This window comes from Hippocampus guttulatus, chromosome 14, assembly GCF_054856545.1.
Source record: "Hippocampus guttulatus isolate MCC_2025c chromosome 14, RoL_Hgut_1.0, whole genome shotgun sequence".
Classification (NCBI taxonomy): Eukaryota; Metazoa; Chordata; class Actinopteri; order Syngnathiformes; family Syngnathidae; genus Hippocampus; species Hippocampus guttulatus.
In genome coordinates this window covers 14,326,886-14,350,080 of record NC_141274.1, presented here as the reverse complement: position 1 = coordinate 14,350,080, position 23,195 = coordinate 14,326,886, and the positions used below count along the sequence as shown (strand labels likewise).

The following is a 23,195-nucleotide window of genomic DNA, read 5'->3' as shown; positions in this document are numbered from 1 at the left end:
AAAGCAAAACGGACACAAACGAGGTTATGAAAAGTAAAACAAATGTTGTCGATATTTGTAACCGTAGCCACAAAGAGACCACGAGAGGTCGACTCACCGAGCAGCAGGTGAGCAAATTCCTTCGTTTGTGTCGTCGAACGTAACTCAGCGAGTTCCACTCCCACGCAGGTAGAAAGTTCTTGCAATTAGCTTGTTTGCTGCATTCATCAACTGTCGGAAATTGCCCAAATTACATGTTCTGCTCCTGTGATATTCTACAGCATACTACAAGCGACACTTTGTCACATAAGCGACTCTCTTATGTGACCAGTTATGAGTTAAATAAAAAGCATTTTAACCCAGAATCAAAAATCTTTCCCGAGCGTCATTGCGTGGATTACGGAGTGTACGACCGTCTTGGAAAGCACCATTTCTTTCTCGTGTGTGGCGCATGCATGGCCTTTTAAAAACCAACACTTTGTTGAGTTTATTTCGTACAAAACGCTCAAATAAAACCTTTTTACGTCTTACCGTGAGTGCTGTCGCTTCGAAGTCATGAGAAGGCGTCTCCCTCACTACGACAAAGACAGACAGATGGCGACTCATGCTTCTAAATACTGTAAATGGATAATCCTTGGTAATCCTGTGTAAACGACTCCAGTAACTGTGAAACACTGACGGTGAGTGGGCACCACCGGGCCATCTACAGTACCTAGCTCTGTAAATTATCCATCACATCATACAGAATAGAACCACGGGTGTCATCTAATAAATTCATTATTTTGCATTTCAAGACGGCAGGCTATTCCAAAACATGCAATACCATCAGATATCAGCCATGCATTATTCTACAAACAATTACCTTTTACTTCTGTTGCAGAATCACCGTAGGGATGGTCAACTTCTCTTCATCCACTGAGATTCTCACAGGAAAAGCCTTGAATGAAGACACCTGTGTTCATCAATGCAGGTACGTGCGAGCAACGTGTGCGTGTGTGAAAGGCAAATGAGCGTAGTGATGCAGTACTGTACCTGCTAATGTTCTCCGTGTGGGTGTGAGTGTATGTGTGTCTCACCTGTGTGTTGGCACAGTACACTTCTTGTGTCTGTGTGAAGTGAACTTGTGTGGCAGATGGACCCAACTGGACCGGGCTGAGCCTCACAAAGCAGACTGGTTCCACTCACTGTGACCTGGATCTGAATGGAGACCATTGTCCCAGGTGGCAATGGAACCTAGATGATATTAATAGTGGCCAATGAAAAAGCCGTCTTTGGAATGAGGTGAAGCAAAAGAGGGAGGGGAGGAATGGAAAGTCAATTTTAATATTGGAAGAAGTTGGATTAAATTGAAATGGGTTTGAAGATAAATTCTAACGTAGTAAAATGGTAGTCGGGAGTTTGAGATGCATCTTTGGTTCATTTTTTTTTTTTTTTTAGCTTGGAGCTAAATTTGAGGTACAAGCACTGTAGTTGCTCGCAGTGTGTTTTTGTCACTTCACAATAAGGAGCAGTTTGGCAAATAGAGAACAATTCTTCAGAATTATTATTGCTAACACATAATGGGAAATGCTATCGATATTAGTTTTGATTTGTGACTGTAAGAACTAATTCATTCATGTGATGGTTATTATGTGGATAATATTGTCATATTTTGGGGACAAGGTCAAACCATCCCATCTGTGTGACAACTCCTAATGCGTGTGTGACTTTGTATCCTGAAAATGTATTAGGCAGACTTTTGTGCTCCATATGGTTGTCAGTTCACTCAAGCATACTCAAGGAATTTCACAGCGTGTGCTAAATTCCCAAGACACAAGACCGCAATTCACGACTTCTCCAACTATTTTGCCTCCTATTTTGTTTGGTCATCGGATGGACTTTTGTTGCTGTCCTGTGATGCAACTCCCATAGGGGACGCCTTTAAACCCCTTTTCACATTGCAGAATCTTTTGTACCATTCCATACAGAGCAAATCTGAATGAACATCTTGATCCATCTGCTTCGCTGCGCCAGGCTGGTTTACACACCGCTTCATGCAAAGTCACGTCATTTTTCTCTAGTGTGCACTGATGCATTTTTGCAACCCGACTGAACTTTTGAGTAGCAATCAGCAGATGTCCTGGATAAATGTTTGCCCCCTTTGCTATACTTACAGACGGAACTGGTGTTGATATTCTAGAGAAAACACACTCACTTTCATCCCACAAATATTTTCTTCTGAATAGTTTCTCCAAATTTGTGTAATTTCCAGTTTTGTCATTAATGCCTACAATGAACAGAGATCCAGTGCAAAATCTTTTGATTCTGATGATGAACAGTGAAATGGAACTGCTGTGTTGCAGAGATGGTTCACACGCCGATTTTAAGACAGGAATCAGTAGAAAGTACAGATAGATGTTTTCAAATATAGGGAGTAAAAAAAAAAGTCGTTCGAAAAATAAATACTTAAGTTAAGTTCCATTATCTGCCATGCATGTAGTACGCAGGCACGGGGAGAACATACAAACTCCACACAAGGAGGCTGGAATTGAACCCGGTACACCTCTGCACTGTGAGGTTGACGCGCTAACCACTGGACCACCGGGCCGCCCTACATAATAAACAGGAACAAAGTATTTGTACGTTGACACCTCCGCTGCTCACTGGAGGTGACAAAACGACACATTGACAATTTTCTGCCAATATAGACATTTCAATTTCAATCAAGACAGTCGTAATGGATTGTCGCGAATACTGCGGCTGGCGTTGATTTCGTCTGATAGCTTTTTACAGCATTCGCCTTTATTACTGCACGTTATTGTTTTCTCTTTACGCCCTCCAGCTGCCCACTCGAGTCAGACTGACAAGTCATGCATGAGCACGATGCCACAGCTCTGAAGGCAGCAAGCAGCGTCGTGCCGAAGAGTGCAGCAGCTGTGCGCGGCTGTCCACGCCAGCAAAAGCGGGAGGGGCCGCGGGCAGCTCCGCATATATTAACCGACACCGGGGGGTAGCATCGCAGGCGGAAGGAAGGACGAGGATGGTGGCGGTGCAAGCGTCCCCCAATTTGTCTCCGTCGCCCGAGTGGATCTGCTGTCTGGACAAGAGGTGGGTACGACGTCCGACGTCAACCGCCAAGGCGTGGATCGAGCTCTGCCATGCTTCCTCTTGCCACCCCTTCAGGGGCCTGATTCATTGAACCGAATCGGAGTGATCGATCACAACCGGCGATCGCTGGGTGTATGCGGTGGAGCCGTGTGCTCTTAAATCCGCCTTTCTTTGTAGCTCGAATTGCTGTTTGAATACGCGTAGGACGCATTGTTAGACATGGCAAAGCCGGATGTGCAGCCCACATGTTTTCGAGATATTCTGCTTTCATGATGCGTCTACGGCGAGGCGGAGCGTACCGCACTGCACACGTTGCTGCACGATGCACATGGTTTTATTATGACCCGGGACAAAATCTCAACGCGTGCATCTTGAACATTTTCCTGCACCTTTTCTACTGTCAGCATTGTCTTATTTGAGATTAGCCTTTGCTGACACTCTCGAGATCGGGATCACCCACCCGTTATGTTTCCCATTGACGTTGCTGAATTGGCATTTAAAAAAAAAAAAAAAAAGCAAACCCAAGTAGTGAGGAACGATGAGCACGAATCGCTGGAGGTTGGCCATACCTTGAATGAAAGAAAGGAAGCAAGGCATGCACCCCACAGCGCTCACACCCACACATACCCGACACACCTCACCATGACACGTCCCCACGTTACCAGTAGCAACGTGAGCCAACCATCTTGTCATCATCACCTGGGTAGAAGATGCGATCGGATCCAGCTGCAACAGAGGAGAAAGAAAATAATCACCCATCCAATACGTTTTCGATATCTAAATCCATTTCGAAAACAAATTGAAACTACATTGTATGCTTAGAAAAGTAACTTTCACCATAATTGTCGCGAAAAATGTCTGTTTTCATATTTCTCAATTAATATTGTTCTTTAGCCACTGACTCCCACCGAGCGGATATTCCTGGGTTGAAATTTTGGTCCCAGCACATCCATGATTATAACCTCGGGAGGAGGAAGCCGGAGTACTTGGAAGACAAATAGGTTATAGTTTTAAAACTGCGGCAGTCTGCGTGACAAATGAGTGACACCTTGTAAATCACACCTTCTGCCTCTGATTTGTGCCAGAGAAGCGTGTTTTTTTTTACATGGAAAATTGCAACCTCCTCCTTTCACTTTATTTGAATTCCAAAGCATTTGTGAAATGACTGCAATTCATCGTGGTGTTGAAGATGCAGTCCTCCTGACGGCAGCCAACAGACGGCGTTGAGGGCGGGCTCGGTCGTCAGATTAGATTGGACTGGATCTCATTGTGCTCCTCACTCATTCACCTCTTATTCAATCACAATCCGGCAGTGTGCATTCGGGAGCATTTCATCTCCGCTAACCGTTGATGCGCTCCCGTGAACAATAATGATGGAGGAAGACAATGACCAGACTTCAGAGGTTGAAATGTGGCCTTCTCCCATATATCGACTGTTCACAAACATTAATTGCAACTGGGTGTCAAATACGAGATAAGTTTTGAGGCATCAAGCCGGGGGCGGGGAGTTGTTGTAATTTCGATACCGCACAGCTCTGCTCAAATACTGATTGCGCAAACGCACATTTCAACGCTGCACCATACCGATTGTCATCCGGAATTCAATTCGCGAATGGCAAATTGGATGATGTGCGACTTTTTTTTCTCCCCACGACTGTTTATACCGATTAGTATTCAGTGTTGTTGTTTACAGTTTCGCAGATTTGTGGTGGCACAGATGGTTGTTGGAAGAGGCGAGCGAGGCCCTACTAACGTGTTGCAGATCAGTCTGTGTTTGCGTTTCGAGTGTTTGCCATTTGTGCTTGGCTGCCTCGGATGAACTAAAGTCGCCGTGTGAGTGACCATAACAATGTAAGCAAAGAAAAAAAACAAAAAAACAAAGACGGCGCTTTTATGAGAAGCGGAATCTTAGGCGGGTCAAGGAGGAGACACGTCGCGAGATGAATCGTGAAGCTCTCAGGTCACATCCATCTCACACTCAAGGGGGAGGCGGCAGATTGCTTTGGACAGTCACGCGGAGCACGGAAGAACGGGACGATGACCTCGAAAGGACGAGCGGACGCGACGTGTGCTGTTAACTAGGCAAAAGTCACTGACGGATGATGACATCCTGACTCCTGATGGATGGGTGAAGTGTGACGCTGGTACGAGCCCTTTGACCCCGAGAAGTCAAGCGGCCCGTCTCCTTAAACGCCTCCACCTGTCTAAACCGTTAACCCCCGTCTCCGCTGAGATGCGTTGCTCTGGATGTGCACTGAGGACACAATCTGGAGGATGTTGCGAGGGTGAGTCACAGATGTAAAAAAAAAAAAAAAAAAAGATACAGCTGCAATGTCCCTGAGCTCATGGCAGATGTTGCATGACTGGAAGGTCAATTTCGGCGGGATTTTTGAGATCTGCAAGTAGCTCCCTTGAGGACGGAGGACAAACAACTGCTCGGGGACGCAAATGCGCTGTGTGTGAAATGGGAAAATCACAAATGCGCCCGAGAGCTCTTTTAGCAGACATTAACGGAGGGGAGAGCATGTGAGGTTGTGTTCGTGGTAGGTAGTAATGGATGCAGGCAAACATTTAGAGCGCTTGAGGGATAGAAAGTCCCCGGCTCTCCCCCCCCCCCCCCCCCCCCCCCCTTCTTGCTTGATATAAAGAAGAGTGGAGATTAGTGGAAGAAGAGGGAGTTGATGGAGGCGAAGCGATTTTAAGTCGAACAGTGGTGCTTCCTGTATGAGCGCACACATGCATGGATGAGTCACTCGCAAGACAAAAAAAAAGTGAATGGATGACGTCGCGTGTGTATTGCTTTGGCTCCGTGTCGTTTAGTCACCGCATTGTTGAACAGAACGGTGGCGCTCTCTGATCAAACTCGAGTGTGATCTCAGGTCCCGACGAGATGTCTTGTGCTCTGAATTAAGAGCATTAGAAATAGAAGCAGGACTAAATGAGATCCTACATCAACACCCCCTGGGAGGTCTGAGATGAGAAGGAACGCCCGCAGCTCCCTCCTGTTTCAGCTCAGACAATAAAGACAGAGTAAGGCTGAAATACTCAAGCCACACGCGAAAGAACGCGGCGTTGATTTCCGAACCCACTGTGGATTGGGTTACTTTTAACTAAGCCTAGCTTCATTCATTTGTCCCAGCAAATTGTTTTGAAGATTTCATTTGAGTGGTTGGCCCTTTTTTGGGGGGTTTGTGTGCCCAAGTTGCAGTAAATGTAACCCTTTCATGCATCAATAACGATTACCTGTAACCTGCGCGCAGGAATGGGTCTCTCCTGTGTATTAAACAGGTTACCTCATGGCATGCAGAAGAAATCGTGTTGCGCGGAGATCATCCAAAGTCATTTTAACATTTAATCGCTTGTCTTTTCCGCTTAGGCCCTCGGAGCGCTCAGGAGAGGATGTGGATATTATTCTGACCAGACTGAAAGAGGTTAAAGCCTTCACCAAGTTTCCACCTCCACTCTTGGTGCAAATCTGCACCTGTGCCTTCTATGAATGTCTGGAGAAAGGCATTACACGTACGTAAGCAGTCATCCTATGACCCCCCCCCCCCAAAAAAAATCCCCCAAACATGCAACCATGATGAAAATGCCTTTCTGAAAGCCCGATGGCATATTTAACCAAGGAAAATGTAATTTAGCCCCCAAAGTGTGTTGCCAAACGCCATTTATTGAATCAATCGATCTTTTTCCAGTAATCCCCAAATGTCAGATGTCAACAAATTTTTATTTCGACTGCCTTACTTTTTGTAAGTCCTACTACAGTGTTTCGACAGGGAGACATTGGCACCAGTTGGTATGCGGTGCTGTCCGGTTCTCTGGACGTCAAAGTGTCCGAAACTGCTAACCACCAGGTAAAATCCGAAGCAGCTCACACACGCCAACACAGATTGAAACAATACATACAAAGTCATTCTTTTTACATGACGTGTTCAATTTTCACATTCATAATTAGTGTTCTTTTTTTTTTTTAACAATGTAAGCTTCTCTTACATATTTTTTGGCTGCAGGTGCTGCTCTTATTCTTGAACTTGTGTTTTATTCTTAAATTTGGAATAATTTGCATTAAAAAATACATGTACATATATGTGCATGTGTGTGTATATGTGCTTCATTTCAATGATGTTTAATGTACAGCATGCGTATGTGATTTAAAAAAAAAATACATTTTCAAAGCTCTGAGAAATTACATCTGAATTTTGTCATTATGTCTTGTGTTTAATATTTCTATTTTTTCAAATCAATTTTACAATAAGGCTCTCACATAACAAAAGGTAGGGAAAAAAAGTGACGCACCGTGAGTATTTTCTGTACGGGTAGAGGACTGACACCTGAGGAAAGAGTAAGAGGATTTGTTCCGGTAAAAGGCCAAGATAACAAAGCGCATCCATTTTGAATGGTCGTTTTCAAGAATGCAGCCCACTTGGTGGCCTAGATTCAGTGTCTATATTTGAAATGTCAGTTTGGACGGCTTTCTATAGCATTCAGGATCATTTCAGAGTACAAAATGACGAGTGCGTGCCTCTCGGCTTTCCAATTACATCCAGCGCCTCGAGATATTTCTGCAAAAATCACATTTTCTGTCCTTCATGTGTGACTGCATTGATATGAATTGCCGCTTATTAATTTTTCTGATTGCTGTGGTGTTGCATCTCAATGTTGTCACAAAGTCGACACTTTTGGTCGTGTCAAAACCATGTTGTGTTTTTTTTTCCTGTCTGTAGGATGCGGTCACCATCTGTACTCTGGGGATCGGGACGGCCTTTGGGGAGTCCATCCTGGACAACACGCCACGTCACGCTACCATCATCAGCAGAGAGACCAGCGAGCTGCTTCGAATTGAACAGAGGGAGTTCAAGACCCTCTGGGAGGTGAGATCGGGAGAGCGCATGTGTCCAAAATGCTCGCGGAAGCATTTCTTTGGACAAAAGATGTTCAGACAAGCTTACACTGCTTTTTGCCTCTATAACTACAAGAGGGCTGTCCATCAAAACCCTTTTAGGTGCTCCGGGCGCTGACGGATCCACACATCCAATGACATGTTACTTTTAGAATGTCATTCAGCAGAATGCAGATCTCTTCTGAAATTTGGGTCTGCCCTTGCATTGCCTTAACACTGACATATACTGTAATACGAGTGGAAAAAAAAACAGTATGTGTGTGTGTGTGTGTGTATATATATATATATATATATATATATGTGTGTGTGACGGGGGTCACAACTGTGATGGTCTCGAGTTCCACGTCGCTGCCGCCTCAAGAACACCAGACACTGGGAGGTGGCTTTTCTCTCTTTTTTTATTGCTGCAACACAGTATGGCGGGAGGGATAGGGGCTTTTCAGTCTCAAAAATAACCTGACTTCCCTGGTAGCTCTGCCTGAACTCAACATCATCCATAACAAAACAAAATGCACAACAAAACAAAATATACAACATAGGTGATCGTATATTAACTATTTACAAAAAAAAAGGGGGGGGGCGCACATACACTGGTATTTACGTGATGCCGCTGAACGCATCACATGCAGCAGAACGGCTGCGCAATGTACAATAATGGCCGCCGCGACGAACCGCGGGCACACGCCAGCCACACAAATGGAAAACGACACGAAAAACAGTACAACCAAAGGGAAACAAACATTACCTGCAACACAGCATGGTGGGAAGGATAGGTGATGTCACGGGGCTTTTCAGTCTCAAAAATAACTGCGCAACAAAAAAAAAGCACCCGTTACCTCAATGGATAAAAACTTTAATTCGACAAAACTTAAATAACGACACAAAAAGCAATGTGGACTCGGAACAAATCGGGGAACTAATTAAATACACAGCACCTAGAAAAGGGACAAACAAAGTGAAATATTGTAATTAAACTAGAAATGAATCCAATTCAATGAAACATGACTTACCCTGTGACTTCCCTGGTAGCTCTGCCTGAACTACGGCGGGAAGCTGCTGCCATACTGTGCGCTGTTGCGTCACTTCCGTCATAATTTAATAAACGCAATATATCACTCCGTTACATACAGTATATATATATATATATAAATGCAGCATATGTCGCAGCATAAAATTATTTATCATGAAACCACAGTCGCAGAACAATGTGAATTATTTTTAATTTATTGCTCACTGTTGATGGCGACGGCTTTCAGTAAGTTCGAAATAGAAAAAAACCCCCTACACATTCCATATCCCTTTGGATGATTTTTTTCCCCTTTTTTGTCACCCATGCCTCTCCATATCCTCCCCACAAATTAGTAGCAGGCTTCCTGCAGACCTCCTTGCTGAGGTTTGGCCTCCCCCAAGGCTTCGCCATTCACAAGGTCGCTTGTCCTTGGCGGAGCAGCTGCTCTCTCACTAAATTCACGGACACGATTCAAGAGGCTGCAAGTGGCGATTCTGCGTGTTTATTTTGTTATTTTGCACCTTCTAAAGCACAGTTGTCAAACTCATTTTTCTGTTCTGGGCCACATTGTTGTTGAAGGCCGTTATGACTGTGAGACCAGATAATTGCCCTATCATATTATTTCATATGCATAAAAACTGATGGGTAGCAAGGTTTCAAATCAAGGAAAAAAGGTTTGTTCATCTGTTCTTTTTTTTTTTAAGTGGTAGCAATGAATCAATGCAGTTTTTCACATTTTCGAGACATAAAGTCACTATTGGCTTTAGTGGGCCACATCATGGTGCGGTGGGCTGAATCAGTCCTAGGGCCTGAAGTTTGACACCTGTATTCTACTCTCTCACCTTGTATGTTTTTCACTCCATGATATGCATGTGGTCTTCCGATGGGCAGTAGTGGACATCGTGGTGATTTTTTTGTCATTGATGTAACAGAAGTGCTTCAGTATTTTTATGACCATTGTCAAAATTTGCTCCACTGGATCAAGATGTTATCAAGTTGGTCATAAGAATGTCTCGTTTAGAGCTTGTATCGCAAGTGTTTGTCTGCTAAAGTGCACTTATTGAGTTCCCTCCTGTGCCGCCTATTTTAGGCCATAAAGCAAGAATCGCAGCCCGAGGTTGTGCTCGTTTCAATGTCATTCACGTCGTTGCAAAAGGCTCTTTGTTTTTCCTGTGTGTCTGTTTTCACAAAACAGGATGAAGGCAGTCATGGGTTTTGTTTGAAGACGGGAGTAAAAGAAACCAACACTGAGCAGAAATGACAAGAGCACAGTTGTTTCTGTCATGCTTGACTCAAATCCACGTTTTGATATGGACCCAGACTTATTTAGTTCTCTATTTATGTACATCTATCTCCCTCACATCCTCCCTCTCGTGTTGTCTTTTCTCCTTGCCTCTGGCTCCATCCTCCTCATCCTCATTACTACTTTTCTTTCCCCTTCACCCTCCGGAGTAGCGCGGTAACAGAAAAACTCGGATCACTGTGGTAACCTGGGAGGGAAAAGTGGTCTGGTTCTTGGCTTGGTCACCGTCGGAGAGTGGTAGAGAGAGAGAGAGAGAGAGAGAGAGAGAGAGAGACAGGCGAGCGGCTCGTGTAGTGTACGATACAATCGGGCGGCGTGCGTGAGTCATAAAGGAACAGAGGGTAGCTCTTGGAGGGGGGTCCCAGTTTTCCCACTTTTAGATAAAATTAGGCTGTTTACTCAGGTAAGTCTGAATTATTGCCTAATATTATAGTTGTCGTTTTTGTCATTTTGTTTATGCTTGTTCTAGTCCCACAAAATTGTGTTTTGCACTTTTGGGATTGTTTGCCAGTTTTTTTTTTCTTTCTGTTTGTGTGTATTTCTGTGCAGAGGCTCTGACAGGTGCTGCCTCTATTCGTATGTGTGCTTGTGTGCTCGTGTGCTCAGGATACATGGGTTGCTTGGAAATACCTTCTGAAAGGAGCAGCGACAGATTCAGGCTCACTTACCTGATGGATTTTTTATTTTTTTTCTGTTCCGAAGTCGACATGCAAGAACAATTTGAGGCCTTAAAAAAAAAAACATTGACACATTTCAACCGAATCATACTGTATGCTAATAGTTCCACATCGAAACGGTCTCTGGCTATACAAAGGGCTTTGTTTTCCCATAGCGGTGTCTGTGTGTGTCCAAGTGTGTCAATGCGACGGACGGATGGATGATGATGCATAGCAGAGGACACGCTCCAAATCTGGTTGGGATCCATACGATGGGGCATTTTAAGTTTCAGTGGGCTATCTGTTGCTTTCATCATCTTTGATGTACCCACTGTATATGTAAATGGCCATGTTATGCAGTCGGGTGGAAGCAACTTTCTTATTTGTTTTTTGGCGAACCAAATGTAATGTGATGTACTTATGTGTGTTTGGATTTGCAGAAGCATCGTCAGAGCTTGGCTGGACTGTTGGCCCCTCCATATGGAGCAATGGAGAGTGGATCCAACAATGACAGTGAGTCAACTCGCAGATAAGACTGACGTGCTTCCTTACTGGACCCGGTTGTGAGATGGTGATGTTGTACTGTTCAAAATCCAGGGGGCCTTGAGATCCAAGTTGAATTCCTTCCGTTATCATCCTCATAACTGAAAACACTCGCATTTCAAATCGTCTTTGCCCATCGAGATGAATTAAAATGCGATTTATACGTTCCGGCCCACAAAAGGTTTTGAATGTGGTTTTAAATAGAAATGGGAACTCTAGGATATTGTACATATATAAAAACATAAATGAATGACAATGCAATGGAATGCAAATAAATGGAGGAGATTTTGCACCAATTCAGTGGACATGGTGCTGCCCCTTCTGTTGTGCACGTTTTGGCCAGCTAGGGGCAGTATATGGTTATACACGGGTACTGTCGCGAGTTACTCTTAAATTACAGCAATATTGGTTGTTCTTCACAGAGGAGGACTATTAATACAGGCCTCTAAGTATTCCTATTACCCATCTACATGAACTGCCCCACCGTTTGTGCTCAAATATCCATTGCTGAATGTGTTAGAAATCCACGGCATCAATACTTTTCATTTGCCCATCTAAGATGTTTCCCATTATGCGTGCACAAAGGTATGTCCCTGTTTTAAATACACAACATGTAATTGTCTTTGTTTCATGTTTCCGTTGACAGTAAATTTCAAACGGGAGTCGCAATAAACAACACCATGCCTCTTTTTGTTTACTCTCAAACTTCTGCTTGTTGTCAAGTGAGTTGAGTTGACTGTCAGTGAGTCAGCGCAAAAAACGATCCAAGCGTCGACTCGTATCTGAAGGCACCACCCGACTTAGTTTGCACATCGCGTGAATGCACCTCATTGTCAACAAATGAGAAAGGTCTGCTTTCCTGTAAAAAAAACATAAAAAATTAGCCAACCCCACTTCTGAATATGGTTTTCTCTTCAGGACTTGCCGACAAAGACAAGATGAACTCAGACTCTGCAAACAAAACTCATAATAAGGTAACTATTCAATGTTTCGGGCTTCAAGTCTGCGAGGAGCACCTGATCCATATAATTGAATCCATTCAGAGAAATGATGACTTCCCCAAGGGCAAATATGTTCCTTCCACATTTTACTGACATGATTGTTTGTGTCCAAAGGATTATAGATGGACATTTTACTGTGTGTAAAAATAGAAATATCGTGCACCGCCGCATACTTTCATGTCTGTGAATGAACAAGCATGCCAGAATAGTGGCGTGCGTGTGTGTGTGTGCGTGTGTGTGTGCGTGTGTGTGTGCGTGTGTGTGTGTGTGTGTGTGTGTGTGTGTGTGTGTGTGTGTGTGTGTGTGTGTGTGTGTGTGTTCAATGAGCAGAGACAAGCGATGACTCACTACTCTGATCCTCTCTAGTTATGCTAATACTAGTTAATGCATGCACAGGGAAGAAAGATCCTATCGGGCCAATTAGTGCACCTTCCTTTGTTGCTTTGAAGCGCACTGCAGTGAGCGCACACACATCTGCCCCCTTTAGATGCAGGTGTGAACTGGGCACATTTTTTTTTTTTTGGTGCATCTACATACATGCATAGCACACACAGGACAGCTACGATCTCTCGAGCTTGGAATACTTATAACAGGACTATTTAATTTGTGGAAATGCTACAACATGTCCGAGTGTACGTATGCAAGATACAGGTGAAGCGGTTCACATTTCATCTACTTTCATGTTTTGAATTAGCATTTCATTTTTGAAGCAGATGGTTCGGAAACAATGAATTATGGTTTCATTTCCTGTGCCTTTCTGGTGTTGTGTAGATGCCCACGGAAAAGCTCCAGAGAGCGGGTAAGGTTCTCCGCAACGCCATCCTCTCCAGAGCCCCTCACATGATCCGAGACAGGAAATATCACCTCAAGACATACAGGTAGGTGATGCTATTCAACATCTGTCCTACTTTTTTTATTTAAATTTTTTTTCTCACGCCGTGTCAATTTGTATCGCAGACAATGCTGCGTGGGCACAGAACTTGTGGACTGGCTCGTGCTGCAGAGTGCATGCGTTCTTACTCGTTCCCATGCTGTTGGCATGTGGCAGGCATTGCTTGAAGATCAGGTGCTGAATCACGGTATCCAACAACTTCTCATTCTCTCTTACTTAAAATTTTTTTTTAGCGCTTATTCACTGGCTAATAACACATACTTGAATCAATTGGACAGTTGGAAATAAATATGATGAGGCTTGCTTTTATGTTGAATCAGAGTGATTTTTATTTTGCGTTCCGGTTCCCTCTGAAGTGGACCAGGAACTGGGTTTCCAGGACAAGTACCTGTTCTACCGCTTTCTCGATGACGAGGAGGAGGACACGCCGCTGCCGAGCGAGGAAGAGAAGCGGGAAAGTGAAGAGGAACTGCCGGAGACCATCCTTTTCCTCGCTCAGATTGGACCGGATGCGCTGCTGCGCATGATCCTCAGGAAGTCGTAAGGAACACGAACGACGTCGTTGCACCGAAGGCATTCACATTTGTTTGGACCTACACAAGTCCTGCAGGAACCACTTCTGCATGATATGCGCCAATTTGCAACCTTTTACGCTACAGTACATGTCAATCACTCATTCCACTTCCTTTGATGCCGACTTTAACATAAAAATGAGCGCTTTCACGGTTGGATAAGAGGCGACAGCTTGCATGACATCTTCATGGTGGTTAATTGTGACTGCCCTCTCACTGTACGCGTGCACACGTGTGTGTGTGTGTGCGTGTGCAGGCCTGGTCAGAGGACAGGCGATGACCTCGAGATCATCTATGACGAGTTGCTTCACATCAAGGCCTTAGCTCACCTCTCCAACACTGTGAGTCAACCACCGTGCTTCATTGGGATAAAAAAAGAAAAAGAAAAAGCACGGAACAGAGTTTGGATCTGTCATTTTTTAAAACGCTTTCTGCCTGTGTTAGAAATGAGAGAAAAAGTGTCCCTCCAACTGTTCTTTAGTTCTTTAACATGACGCAGCGTTGACATTTTGTGATCGAAATGAGCACTGTAAGGGCTTCACGAGCACTTATTGCGTAAGTGCACCTGCAACACTGAAAAATATGACTGGGCGGGACGCCACAAAATCCAAGAGATCGTTTAAAAAAAAAATGTAAAAGCTTTTATCTGACTGTCGCTAAAGCAGCCAGACTTCAGTTGAAGTCCTGGCGGTCATAATGTTCAAGTCTGAGGTCCTTTAAAAAAAAAAAAAATTGCAACTAGTTTTTCTGTCTGCATGATTGTGGCCTGCTTCCTTTTATTGTGCGCAACAAAAAATATACAATAAAATCATAAATAAATAAATATAGACAGTAGCAAGTACACTGAGTTTTCCCTAGAGGGCTCTTAGTCAGTGTAGTATCTTAAATTTAATTAAAAAAAAAAACAGACCTCCGGATATCAATGAATGAATTATCTTGATAGGAGCTCAGGCGCTTTTCGTGGGTGTTTTTCTCCACTTGGCTCCCTAGTAAGTTGAGCCCCCCATTTACAATGTTCCTCTGATGTGCCGCTAAACAAAGCCAATGTGTTCTCCCTTGTAGGTGAAGCGAGAACTGGCCAGCGTCGTTATCTTCGAGTCGCACGCAAAAGCCGGAACTGTGTGTAGGTCTTGACTTTGCCGCAGACTCCAATTCCTTCTCCTTTTCGCGACATGTCTTCAAGCCATGCGGAATTACGTTGTTGCGTCCCTCTGCAGTATTCAACCAAGGAGAAGAGGGCACCTCATGGTACATCATCCAGAAGGGCTCCGTTAATGTGGTTATCTACGGCAAGGTGGGTTAAATACTTAATACATCACTCCCGTTTTAACAGCGTAAGCAGACAAGCAGAGGCTCGAAGAACACCAGCAGAGTTCTTCTAAATCCAATCGTGACGTCGCTGCCAAGCGGCTTTGAAAGCAAATTCAAACAACGATTCACTTTTGCAACCTGCGTGGAGGGAGATGCAGCACATTTCTGCCGCCTTTCGGAATCTTTTGAAAATTGTGCAAACCCGTGTGTGTGTGTGTGTGTGTGTGTGGTGTGTGTCAGGGGGTGGTGTGCACACTCCACGAAAGCGATGACTTCGGAAAGTTGGCCCTGGTTACAGATTCACCTCGCGCTGCCTCCATTGTCTTAAGAGAGGACAACTGCCACTTCCTTCGTGTGGACAAGGAGGATTTCAACAGGATTCTCAGGGTACGCGGATGGATCGTAACCGGATGGCCGTGACTGTGAAAATAAACATTGGAGATGAATATCAATACAGTACAGCACTTTTATTATCGCGACGGTACAACAAGAAAGCATAAAGATTTTTTTTAAAATCCAGTTCGGTTCAGGATTCCTTGGAAATGTGCTAAAATGAGATGTGCCCTAATTGGGGTGGGGTGGGGGGGGGGGGTGTAGGAACACAACTAGTGGTTCTGTTTCTTGCTCAAGGTCACCCGTCTGAACAGGAGCATCACGCTCGGCGGATCATGTTAGCATCCGATTTTTGTCTCCCTCGTCGCGCGTTTCAAATATGCTAGCGAATCGTGTTCTCGTCTTAATTGCAGGACGTGGAGGCCAACACGGTGCGTTTGAAAGAGCACGAGCAAGCTGTGCTGGTCTTAGAAAAGAGTCCTCGAGCCTCCGCCCTGGGAAGCATCAAGTATACATGTTTTTAAAAAAAGAAATAAATACATACACAATGTCACCATTGGTTCTCATTGAAGAGTTGGAATTTATCATCATCATCGGGGTTTTTTTTTTTTTTTTTTTTTGGTGCAGGTACACTGTGATCTCAGGCACTCCGCAGAAGATTCTTGAGCACTTTTTGGAGACCATGAGAATGGACGTACATCACAGTGAACCAGGTTGCCAAACAAAACACACACACACACACACACACACACAGATAAATGGCCTCAGAAGTCAGAATCTATTGATTCGCTTTCCTCTTCCCTGCCCTCGGATTCTTCCTCATTTTCGCTCTGTATTTCTTCTTCTCTCAGACCCGGCGGTGGACGATTTTGTCCTCATGCACTGCGTCTTCATGCCCAACAGCCAGTTGTGCCCTCTACTCATGGCCCAATATCCTTTTCGGCTTTCGCCTCTGCCCCTTTGTCTGTCTCTGTGCCTCTGTGGTGCAGTTTTTTTTATTTTTTTGGGGGGTGATATCTTTAACCCAGTGTGCACCTACCATGCGGCCTCCCCGCCCGGCTCCGAGCAAGAGCGCTTGGAGCATGCGCTCAACTGTAAGAGGAGGGTTCTCATTCTGGCTCTGCGCTGGGCTAACACACACACATTTCTCCTCCAGGAAGAGCCTGCTGCAATTTCTTTCCTCGAGGTAGCAACGGCGTGCTCTCTAAATCAAGCCGCTCTGAGATTATATTTGACTTCATCAATAGTGTCCCAACAATGAGTGACCTTTTTTTTTTCTGTGCTCTGCAGGAGTTATTTGGAAGCGTATCAAACGATGCGCGGATGCTCAGGGCGTTGAAAGACTTGCTTCCCGACCTGGAGAAAGTTGTCAAACTGCAGTAGGTTTCCACTTGTGTATCTTAAACTGACACACGTGCCCCACTCGGATTTATTTTGTTAACACTGGATCACTACCTTTTATTTTATTTTTTTGTAGTTCGGAGGAAGCCAAGGCCACAAAAAAGGCACGTCAATGTCAAACACATTGCCGGGAGGTGCATTTGCGGATGCTGCGTGTGCTGACTGTGGCTTTTCATTCAACAGAAGACTTTAATACGGCAGTTCAGCAACGGTGAGGAGAGGCTGCAGAAGAAACAGGCCATTAGAAATCAAGATGACAGTAAGTGACTGCGAGGCGGCATTTAAAACAATCAGAAGCTTGGGTATCATCAACTTTTTTTTTTTTTTTCCCCTACAAAAAATCCTGAATGTGCAGTCAGTTCTCTTTTGCCGGTGTCTCATGGTTCCTTTTGGCACTAGCATTGTGTTTTTACTGTGCACGTGTGGGCTCCAATTTCTTCATAGTAAGGTGCATCAAAATGGTACTCGGCTCATACGTTTGTCCAAATGAAAGCCTTTGACTCACTTCAATATTGTCCCTTGACACCATAGCGCCACAAGCAGCCACAAAGCATTCTTTTTGAGATGCCACACCATGGTGCTAAAGTAGTAGCTATTAAGTACACTCTGAGGCAGGGGTGGGCAAACTACGGCCCGCGGGCCGGATCCGGCCCGTTGGTCTTTTTAATCCGGCCCGCCAAAGGTTGGTACATAATTAAGGTTCGATGTAAATGATTGCATTCATTTAGTTTGGACTTGTAATGACAGGCATTTCAACGCCAGGTGGCGCAGTTACTTGAAGTTGCAGAGCACAGGGAGGGAGGTGGAGACTGCACGGAAGCCCGCAGTAGCGCCAACTCAAGCAACTCCCGCTCGATACGGCGGAATAATGGGCGCCGCTATTTCTATCATTGGATCCAAAACAGCGACATGCAAGAGACTCTTTATTGCAGTGAGTTTTACTGGAATTGCGAAAATTTTTATGTCCTGTAGATCATGGCATCCAAACGAAGAGGAACAGTAATGGCCGCGGAAGAGAAAGTGAAGTGTATCTGATTAAACGAAGCAGGTTACAAAGTACGAAACATTCAGGAGACGTTTGGAGTCGGAAAGTCTCAAATCTACGAGACTTTGAAAAACGAGGAAGCGATTCTTGCTCAGTCCGATTCTGGCTGTTTCCATGCTCAGAGTGAATTGCTTGCGGCTCGACGGACAGTCGAGTAAATACACGTTTCCTGGTATGGCTTGACTGTTATCGTGCTAAAAACTTTGCACAAACTGGACCGCTAATAAGAGAGAAAGCGAATTCCATAACAGTAACTATGGGCATCGAAGACTTCGAAGCGTCCCGTGGCTGGCATCAAAAATTCATTGCACGACATCAGCTGAGCAACGCTGTCTTGTGTGGTGATCGAGGAGAGGTCAAGTTCGAGACAGTGAGTGAGTGGAAAGAAACCACCAGGTCTTTTACTTGTGTCATTTTGTAGCAAATAGTCCTAACTTTGTTATATTTTGTCACCTACCTGTACTGTATGCTGCAGTTTTGGGGCAATATATTATTGCACTTTGTTGCTTGTGTTGTCACACATGTATGTTGTTAACATACTTGGACGTTCATACAGGACATATACCACAGTTGTTTCACTGTTCTCATTTAAAAAAAAAAAGGTAATACTTTAATGCTTTTGTTCTGTTGATGTTTGGTATGGACTGTCAACATATACAGTTTTTTTATATGAACCGTATCTTGTGCTGACCCGGCCCATCTGTCAAACTTAGAAATCAATGTGGCCCCCGGGCCAAAAAGTTTGCCCACCCCTGCTCTAAAGTCTTACCGAATTTGTGTTATGTGCTAGTCCTATTGAAGGTGTACTGCAGTGACCACACGTACACCACCATTCGAGTTGCCGTTGCCGCGACGGGCAGGGAAGTGCTGTGTGCCGTGGCCGACAAACTTGGTTCCACTGACGAGCTCGTGCTGGTTCACCTCAGCTCAGCTGGCGGTAAGTCGAAAAACTGAGACACAACACCGGCGCACGTTCTTCTCAGGAGTGATTTGATTGACATGATGCGCTGCCAATTTGCATTACAGAGAAACAAGTCCTGAAGCCGAATGTTGTCTCGGTGTTTTCTTCTCTGAGCATCAACGGGCGATTATTTGCCTGTGCACGGAAGCAACTCAGTAGTCTGGTAAGTCGGGAATTATCCTTGTTGGCTTTCCTGCGATTGGCTGGCAACTGATTCAGGGTGTCCCCGCCTACTGCCCGAAGACGGCTGGGATAGGCTCCAGCACCCCCCGCGACCCTAGTGAGGATCAAGCGGTTCGGAAAATGGATGGATGGATGGCTTTCTATGGTGGTTTCACCCAACGGCTTCGTCTTGACAAGCGCTCACTGCTGCCATCTTGTGCCAAGGCACTATGTTGACGAGAGTTTTGGCGCTTCATTAAGACAAAAGATGTGCTCTGCCACCATCGTGTGGCATCTTGGTGTCAAGCACCTACGTTGAAATGAGTTGAGCTCAAATTAGACAAAAGTTTCGCTTTGGTGCCATTTTATGGCATATCAGGGCCAAGGAACTATGTTGAAATGGATTGAGGTGCTTCATTTGGGAGAAAAAGTCATGTTTTTCCGCCATCATGTGCTATTGATAGGTCATTTTTGGGGCATCAATCACTCACAGATTTTTGCTACTTGCGGCAGGCCAGGAAGTAGGGTAAATTTTGTAGTTTGGTTCATAAATCTAACAATCGTTTAGGATCATCAGCGATGACCAATTTTGGTGATTTCAGACTCCCCTCGCAGACCAGGAGGGACCCTCGGCAGGTTCGATGTCGACTTTTGAGCTGATGAGTTCAAAGGATCTCGCTTATCAAATGACAACGTTTGACTGGGAGCTCTTCAGCTGCGTGCACGAGGTACCGCACAACACACAACGCAAATAAATCACGGAAATATATCTTGCACATTTCACTGGTTACATATTCACCTTCTGGCTGATGACCCAAATATGCCACAAGGTGGCACAAAAGCTCAGGTCTAAACAGGAAGGTAGTCAGGTTGCACAGTAAATGATACAGCTGTTTCATAAAGGAACCATTCTATGGGATTTGCACACATGAACTGATATGTTTTGTTGCTCCTCAAAAGTCGAGTCACACCATGTCCGCACAACCCACAGCACGAACTGCTCTATCACACGTTTGGCCGCCAAAGCTTCCGAAGGACCACGGCCAACCTGGACCTTTTCCTGCGAAGGTTCAACCAGGTTCAGCTCTGGGTGGTCACCGAGGTGTGCCTCTGTGGACAGCTCAGCAAGAGGGTCCAGCTCCTCAAGAAGTTTATCAAGATCGCCGCGCAGTGAGTGGGACGAACTCCTTCATATGGTCAAATCCGAGATTCAATTGAATGCAGATTTTGTTTTGTCTCTGTCTGTAGCTGTCGGGAGTTCAAGAACCTGAATTCGTTTTTTGCCATCATCATGGGCATGAGCAACCCCGCTGTAAGCAGACTGAGTCAGACATGGGAGGTAAACACCAATTCATCTTTGCACCTGCCCATTTTCACCACGCGGCAAATGTTCACGTGTAATGTCCTTGCTTATCAGAAGCTTCCGACCAAGTTTAAGAAGTTTTACGCTGAATTTGAGAGCATGATGGTGAGTCGCAGATTGCAAGTGAGAAGGTAGGAATATTCATTCATTTATTCGTGATTGACGTTGTTGTTACGTTTTATGTTCAGGACCCATCCAGAAACCATCGATCCTACCGACTAACCGTTACCAAACTTGAGCCGCCAATCATCCCTTTTATGCCCCTCCTACTTAAAGGTAGCATTCTTGGAGAGCAGATTTTGTTTTGGATCTCATCACACTCATAATGGAAAATGTCATTGCAGATATGACTTTTACACATGACGGCAACAAGACATTCATTGACAGCATGGTCAATTTTGAGAAAATGGTAAGACAAATTTCTTATTGACATACTGAATTTTGTACAATGCTCACACGAATTTAGGAAAGGACTAAAATGCATTTTAGCTTCATCCTGAAGTTCCACCCGAATGCCAGATACGTTTTAATGTTTTTTTTTTTTTAAAGGCAAACGGCACTCTACAGTAAAAGCCATCCTTTTTCCCGAAACATAATTTAATAGACAGCACAGATTTACAGTTTGTGCATCATGGTTAAATTACTTCTGGTGCCAAAGCGCAGTATAATAAAGTCATGCAGACACAAATGGAGAAAAATTTCACAAAATAAGTATTGCGAGCCAAGTGTTGTAAAACACTGCCACCCAGATGCTGTTTATTCGCCCGATGGCCTTTCCAACTGTGTGTCAGTTTGACTTAAGCTAGCAGAAGTGATCAAAGTTATGTGTTTAAATACACCACATACAGTATCATTGTCTTAGTTTTATGTTTAGTTTGACAGTACACTTCAACTGGGAATGGCATGAACACAGCTTGATGCCTCTTTTTTTTTTTTAGGACTTGTTCACCGTCTATCCAAAATGAACTGCCACAGAGCGCACGTTATCTTCAATTTGTGCTTGTAAATCAAAACAAACAAACAAAAAAAATTATAATAATTCCAATGATGGATAATATCTAGAAAATAATTTGCATGTCAGGACTCGAGCACTACAGTGTATCATGAAGTATGAATGAGTAGTACTGTATATATATGCTTTAAAGTTCGAATAACATTTGGCCTCTCTCTTTATCAGCGTATGATAGCAAACACAATTCGGCAAGTGAGGCACTGTAGAAGCCAGCCTTTCAGTAAGTCTCCTCATTCCATTTTATTTTCTTTGAAAGCGTTTCAAGCAGGCTCCCAGACATACACCTCTTTCTCTCTTCTAGATCCTGACATCTGCCAACCCAACAAGAATCAGGCGGAGGTTAGAGGTTACGTCAGGAAGCTCTGCGTGATCGACAACCAGAGGGCGCTGACGCAGCTCTCCTACCGGCTGGAACCTCGGCGGACATGAGACTCGAATCTTTTCACCATTGTCGCCTTCCTTGTGACTCCACACAAAGCGGACGCGTCAGCAACTACGCGCTAAGTAGCAACACACAAACAGTCAATGACTTTGAAAACTCGAGGGACAAATACTGTGCCATCAAAGGTCTCTTCCTATCGCCGTGTCTTAGCCCCATGCCAAAATGAGGCTTAATACCATAGTAGTTGTTACTGTTTTGGGACCTGTTAGAACTTGAATCAATATCCTGCATGACTGAACTTCATAGACTTGGTGTTCTATACAGTGGATTTCTATCAGCGTGTCCTGCAATGTTGTGCTAGCCAAATGCTCCAAATGTTCCAAAGTGAAGTATAATCGATGTTTCTTGAGCGCCATACTCACCACAGAATCACCATTTATCCATTGATCTCAAGTTAGCAAGGACTAATATTGGAGCTCAGTTGGGGACCGTCTCTGCCTCTTCTTCTTGCTCTAAATTTCGCTGCACATCTTCCAGTAGACCTCAGTGCTTTTTTTTTTTTTGTCTTGAGTTTTGACCCCCCCCCCCAAAAAAAAAGCATGATGAGCACTATATGGTGATAAGAAACTTCACAGAAAGCAGCACATCATGAGGTACTTCAAGAGTGAGGCCAACAAAACCACTAGCCTAATGCTAACATCCAATGCAAAATGTCGTAGGCGGGCTAATAAAATGAGCATTGTTATTGCGGTAGTTATTACTCTTTCGGTCATAAAACAAAACAAAAATGGTCTAATATTCATTGGCATGTTTTTCTTTTTTTAATCATCTGCCAAAATGATGAATAGGACTGAGTCACTCAGTTGTGACACTCTTCCTGGTGTGCGTCTCAATTAAAATAAACCGTCCTTGAACTGTTTTGCAGCGGGTGTATCAATACAATAATGTCGGCTCCTATTTTATTGAAGAGATGCTTTCCCCTAACAATCGGCCAAAATGCCTGCTAGCCGTTGACGATGTTGCTTGTTCGAATCTGTTCTAAAGCTTATCATTTCAGGAGAAATCTTGCCGACGTTGGCAGTTGTATTCTCTTTGTTTGTTTGTTTTATTTATTAGGTACGTGTCGGTTTTGGGTGTGATTCTGACAACTGTGATTTATTTTTCATTTGATCTCAGGAGCTTTAAATGTGGTGTGTATCGAGAACTGCCCAGTGGCTTGCTTCTGTCATGAGCAGCTGGTTATCTGTGCTGTACATGTGAATAAAAATCGCAAATTTAACAGA

At 44.3% G+C, this 23,195-nt stretch overlaps 2 protein-coding genes across 5 annotated transcripts in view; one reads left to right on the top strand and one right to left on the bottom strand.

Moving 5' to 3' along the window:
- LOC147195269 (uncharacterized) overlaps nt 1-2,903 on the bottom strand; it is a 10,034-nt gene extending 7,131 nt beyond the window's left edge. For 2 of the 3 annotated variants that reach the window (XM_086128365.1, XM_086128367.1), the window contains exons 1-4: nt 1,056-2,903; nt 842-916; nt 511-554; nt 98-210 (exon numbers count right to left, since the gene is read on the bottom strand). The gene's annotated coding sequence lies outside the window, so the exon portion shown is untranslated. Of the gene's footprint in view, nt 1-97; nt 211-510; nt 555-841; nt 932-1,055 lie in introns of all 3 variants that reach the window. The other variant, XM_086128366.1, reaches the window with a different exon arrangement.
- LOC147195268 (rap guanine nucleotide exchange factor 4-like) lies at nt 2,799-23,195 on the top strand. Of its 2 annotated transcripts, none has more exons than XM_086128370.1 (29): nt 2,799-3,066; nt 6,443-6,585; nt 6,832-6,920; nt 7,791-7,937; nt 11,375-11,447; nt 12,396-12,451; nt 13,250-13,356; nt 13,436-13,557; nt 13,727-13,910; nt 14,199-14,283; nt 15,005-15,065; nt 15,160-15,236; nt 15,494-15,640; nt 16,000-16,094; nt 16,214-16,299; nt 16,438-16,772; nt 16,877-16,965; nt 17,064-17,091; nt 17,171-17,246; nt 18,823-18,969; nt 19,059-19,156; nt 19,758-19,883; nt 20,147-20,325; nt 20,404-20,494; nt 20,573-20,623; nt 20,707-20,794; nt 20,863-20,927; nt 21,696-21,750; nt 21,832-23,195. In XM_086128370.1, the coding sequence occupies exons 1-29, from the start codon at nt 2,999-3,001 to the stop codon at nt 21,957-21,959; spliced, it is 3,096 nt and encodes a 1,031-aa protein (XP_085984496.1). In that variant the 5' UTR covers nt 2,799-2,998; the 3' UTR covers nt 21,960-23,195. The 2 variants fall into 2 exon arrangements, with proteins under 2 accessions (XP_085984496.1, XP_085984497.1); XM_086128371.1 differs by having other exon boundaries at nt 2,922-3,066; nt 6,821-6,920.

Coding starts and splice junctions, on each gene's coding strand:
- LOC147195268 (XM_086128370.1), top strand. CDS start 2,999: ATGGTGGCGGTGCAAGCGTCCCCCAATTTGTCTCCGTCGCCCGAGTGG. Junction 3,067..6,442: donor ATCTGCTGTCTGGACAAGAG/GTGGGTACGACG, acceptor TTTTCCGCTTAG/GCCCTCGGAGCGCTCAGGAG. Junction 16,966..17,063: donor GAGAAAGTTGTCAAACTGCA/GTAGGTTTCCAC, acceptor ATTTTTTTGTAG/TTCGGAGGAAGCCAAGGCCA.